A 5,013-nucleotide genomic window follows, 5' to 3' on the forward strand; every position below is an offset into this window, starting at 1 on the left:
TCAATCAACCATTATTCTGTTTATTAGACTGAATAAAGTCATGATCACCTAGAGTCACCAGCAACTTTCCTAGTTAATTTCTCTGTGGATAGCTATTAGCTATGCTCTGAAACTGAAGAAATTGAGTGGTCTTCTAAACTATTTATCTTGTCAAGATCAGCGAAACAACTGACATCCAATCGGCTACTGTATTGTAGTAACAAAACTTGCCTCGCGGTCATGCAATAAATGAATTGAAGAGACCTGCTTGATATATCAGGTAGTAGAACAATCACTGCATGAGACAGCTATTAATATTTTAGTTATTATCCTATTCCATTTTCCTGGAGGTTCCACTGATAAAATGCAATTTCAGCAATGATAGCGGCTAGCCAAGCTGCAAGTTTTGATTCAGAAAACATTCCATTCTGTAAAATAGACCCCATCCTGGATTCAACTCACTACTCAGGCTGAGATATCTGGCATTAGTCCACTATTCTGTTAATGAATCATTGATGTTCACACAATATACTCTCCTTGAGGTATCTGAATGTTTGCTCCTCACACACTACACAAAATTCCTTTAGATTCTGCTTAGACAGAGTTGTCACCATACTTGTTTCCTTTGTAGTGTAGCTATACATACTGATTTATGCCGATTAGAAAGGCTGGGCCCTAGACTGTACATTCTAAAGTCAAAGTAAGCGAAAACAACTCACATACTAGTAAAAACAAGTCATGCATTAAGCTCCCTACTTGATACATCCGAAGATGAACACATGGAGCATAGATTTATAACCCCCAGGAGGTTATAAATCTATGCATGGAGTCAGCTATTCCCATAATTATACTAATGACAACCAACAACAACCCACAATCGATCCTTAAATTCGTTTTATCTTTCTTGGGGTACGTTTGATTACCTGCTGGAAGTGCCACCGATAACCTGTACAGCAATGGTAAGCTGCAAGCTTCAATTTGAGAAAGCATTCCGTTCCGTAGTTTAGTCCATCATTCCGTTCCGTTCCGTTCCGTTCCGTTCCTTAGAATAGACCCCATGCACCATTAAATACGCGTACGGTATACATGTAGGCATATATACGTGTATGGTACGTACCATATGCGTATTATGCCTTTTATCAGTGTCTCCTAGCCTTGCCATCACCTAGCTACAATGGTCTACCTTTACAAGCATTTCTATAGCTGAAACCTTAAAATCAAGAGTGTGGCATGCATGTATGTTGCTGATGTGATTCCAATTCTTTTAAATGTATCTACAGACATGCGGAATTGTGGATGTATATGTAAGGACAGAGTAGCTAACCCGTGAGTCCATTTGTATCTTGATTCTCCACTCATTACCAATAAGCTTCTTTGAGGCAACAGTACAGAAATTTTTCTTCCATCATACTGGTCTTTGAAGTCCATCACAGTCTACATATTCACACAATTGGAATGCTAAAATATATTATACACACTTACATGGGATCCTAATGTAAGGGAGACAATACCATCTTCAAATGCCGAATGTGTATCAATATGTGGAGGGATACCTAAAACATGTAGAACAATTTAAAACAGTCATCAAACCTAAATAAACTATGCCTATGGAAAAATAAACTAGTCTGGCTATTTTTTGCATGTAAAACTGCTACATCAATATACAGTGTGACAGTTAACCTTGCCACAAACCACTAGAGGGTTATTTTTTTTAAAGATTTGCTTGTAATATATAGTGGAACCTGTTTAAGCCGGGCTTCCAGTTAAATTTTCTTGGTCTTAATATGCAGGTGGCTTGTTGGGTTAGTGTAAAAATGCCTTGCTAGTGGAATTTAAAGTTGGCTTTGGGCCTTTCTATGCAAGTGACTGCTAAGACAGGTTCCATCATATACAGAAGAGAATTTACAGAATTGATCTTACAACTGTTCTTGTGTTATATACTCTTTACCTTGGCCAGGAAGATACTGGTTAACTGTTAGCTGGTCAGGTTTAGCCGTGATCAAATTATTACACATAATTCTATCAATGACAGGAGTACACACTTCAGGCAGGCCCCCTAGTAGTGGTTTAGTTGGGTCAACATTGTTTGTGGTGTAGTTAAACTCGTATCCATAATGCACCACCTTTCGTAACTTCAGTTCTGCTTCCACTGTTGAAGCTGTAGAATTACCCAAATCACTATGTGGTCTGTTGACTGTGAAACCAAAGAAATTTTGTAAGAGCTGTTCTTCAGATGTGCTGATGTATTCTGGAATCAAAGTCAACCCAGGTGATAAGATAGGAGGGGATCTTATTTCAGTAGTAAACTCAGTTGGAATTTCTACAATATATGACAAATACAAGCACAATGGTGGTCCTTTTAATAGACTATCAGTTAAAAATGCTTTGTCATTGCACAATTCTTGAATGGTATGTCCATTTAGTGTAGATACAGCCTTTACAGAGTGACTTTCAGAGTCAAACAAAGCAAATGCAAACTGCTTTCCTGATGGTGTTATCAATGTCTTGATGTTGTAAAGAGACATAACATGTTGTAGTAAATAGTGTGGTATTCCTACAGCAACCCCACCATTAGATATACACAAAATACGTGATGGCGTTGTAAGGAATTGAATGTTGAGTTTATCTTCTTGACTTAACAACTGCAGTTGAGACCGTTTCTGTTTCTTTACAACCTTTGCATCAGACATGACTGTTAGTGGTAACTATCAGAGCAAAACAAAATATCAGTTAACATGCAGCTGTATGATGCTGTGCGTATTTTATGTTTGCATGTGATTCTACTTAAGTATCTACCATGTATACAGTATGAAAAAACTTTCTTGTGGATTTTTGCATACTTGCTCTAGCATGTATGTAATATATATATAGTGGGTGCCAGCAGACTAGACCATAGATAATATATACCTATGCTGTAACTAGCTATAAATTTATTTATCAGCATACACATGCATTGCCATGCCCATGCATTTCATAGTCCTACATTATTATTATTATTATTAATTTGTGAAAATTCATAGGGGAGAGTAAAAGGCTAAAGAGCCTATAAGAACACCCCCAAACAAATAATAACAACACAGCACAAACCACAAAAATATTTACATAACGCAAAAAACAAAAACAAACAAGAAGTTATATACATGCAAACTGATTAAGTACAGCAGAACGAAAAACCTTACGTGAATTTACATTACATACAGAAGCTGGTAATTTATTCCACAAGAAAATTATATGTACAAAAAAAGAGTAACAATATGTATTAATCACCAATGATTTAGTCATAAGTGTCCTAGAATGAGATCTTGTGTTAATTGTTACAATTAAATTTAAAGTGATCATCAAAAGTAATCGAAGTTCGGTGATGCATCAAGTCATACAAAAATAACAATGATATGATGATGAGCCATGTGTAAATGGAAGGCCAAGTAAGTTGAGAAAGACAGGAACCGGATTTGCGAAAAGATACCTTTTTCACACACAAAATTTGACCCATTTTTTGAACTTTAAAGCTTCAAACTTTTGGATCATGACATGTAATTGCTTGAAATTTTCAATGAATTTAGCTACAGTATCTGGCTACATTTTGACACTAAGAGCAAGTTAATCAATATAAGAAGTCAAGTGTTACATCATTTTATTTGCTGGTATATCAAATGTGTGGAAAAGGTACCTTTCACAAATCCGGTCACATTTAAGGAAAGCGTATATAGATTTTCTTGCAGATATAAACAGTCAGCATTTGAAATAATCTGATGGTACAAAGTGAGATCATCAGCAAAAATCTTGAACTTACATTTAACAAACGTGCCAAGTCATTAAGATACAAAATGAATAGCAGGGGACCAAGAATAGTTCCTTGAGGCACCCCCGAAATCACAGGTAGCCAAGAAGAAAATGAACCATTCAAAACCACACGCTGTCTACGAGTAGTCAAAAAACATCTGAACCAGTTCAATAAGGTTCCACCTACCCCATACAGCCGTAATTTCAGTAGGAGTCTCTCATGGGGTACATAATCGAAAGCTTTGGTGAAATCCAAAAACAAACAAATAGACACTATGGCGTGAGTTTAAAATCTTACGTGATGTGATGACACGTTGTCTGCAGAATTTCACATTGATGGTACTGTGTATGCTACTTTATAGCTACCAGATGCATGCAGATGGTCAATTATAAGTGTGGATAACTGACAATAGGGTAAATAAGCAAGGAGAGCAATTACAACGTGCATGGTAGCTAGTAAATTCTCACTGAATTATACATATACTGCTTGTGCAAAGCTAACAACTTAAAAAATGAACTTCGTAAGTGTCATCAGTTGTGCAACATCAGTGGCAGATACAGGATAACTAACTATTATTGCTGTGACCTTTTTTATTTATATTTTATATATTTTTTTTGCTCTTCAACTTTTTTCAGCAAGGTTCCTCCCCGACTGACTGACTGACTGACTGACTGACTGACTGACTGACTGACTGACTGACTGACTGACTGACTGACTGACTGACTGACTGACTGACTGACTGACTGACTGACTGACTGACTGACTGACTGACTGACTGACTGACTGACTGACTGACTGACTGACTGACTGACTGACTGATCAATGCCTTCAGTCAAGAAGGCTATGTGCTTAATTTTTCACTGTTAACTGAATGTCGCTTCAGCCCGGCTGGTGTCTTTTGGCATACCACAGTGCAATGCACGTATCATGGGCTTACCTTTTTGTCCTCCTTTGTGTCCTACTTCTTTTAGCTGACAGCCCAAGGTGTCAATTCATGGTAGCACACACGATGTATGGCTTCCCTATGACGTACTTCTCTTCATGTGTAACAAAGCTGAAAACAAAGCAAAATGGCCACTTCGTCTTTTCAGTAATTAGTTATCGCACATGTTCAGATGAAAGCAATTATTTCTTTTGATGTGGTATGCACAGGTTTGCCAGTCATAATAAACAAACAGTAGGAATTTTAAGTTGGATCAAACAAAAAGTAATGAAGCAAATAATGTTTCATATAGAGGAAAACTTTGGCA

At 37.0% G+C, this 5,013-nt stretch overlaps 1 protein-coding gene across 1 annotated transcript; it reads right to left on the reverse strand.

Annotated features, from left to right (window-relative positions):
* Nucleotides 1-1,182: 1,182 nt before the first annotated feature.
* Nucleotides 1,183-2,669, reverse strand: LOC136237763 (alkylated DNA repair protein alkB homolog 8-like). Its single transcript, XM_066027979.1, has 4 exons — nucleotides 1,928-2,669; nucleotides 1,462-1,532; nucleotides 1,304-1,413; nucleotides 1,183-1,253 (listed from the first exon to the last, which is right to left on the reverse strand). The coding sequence occupies exons 1-4, from the start codon at nucleotides 2,667-2,669 to the stop codon at nucleotides 1,244-1,246; spliced, it is 933 nt and encodes a 310-aa protein (XP_065884051.1). The 3' UTR covers nucleotides 1,183-1,243.
* Between the last annotated feature and the right edge of the window lie 2,344 nt (nucleotides 2,670-5,013).

This window comes from Dysidea avara, chromosome 11 (genome assembly GCF_963678975.1).
Source record: "Dysidea avara chromosome 11, odDysAvar1.4, whole genome shotgun sequence".
In the NCBI taxonomy this organism is placed as follows: domain Eukaryota; kingdom Metazoa; phylum Porifera; class Demospongiae; order Dictyoceratida; family Dysideidae; genus Dysidea; species Dysidea avara.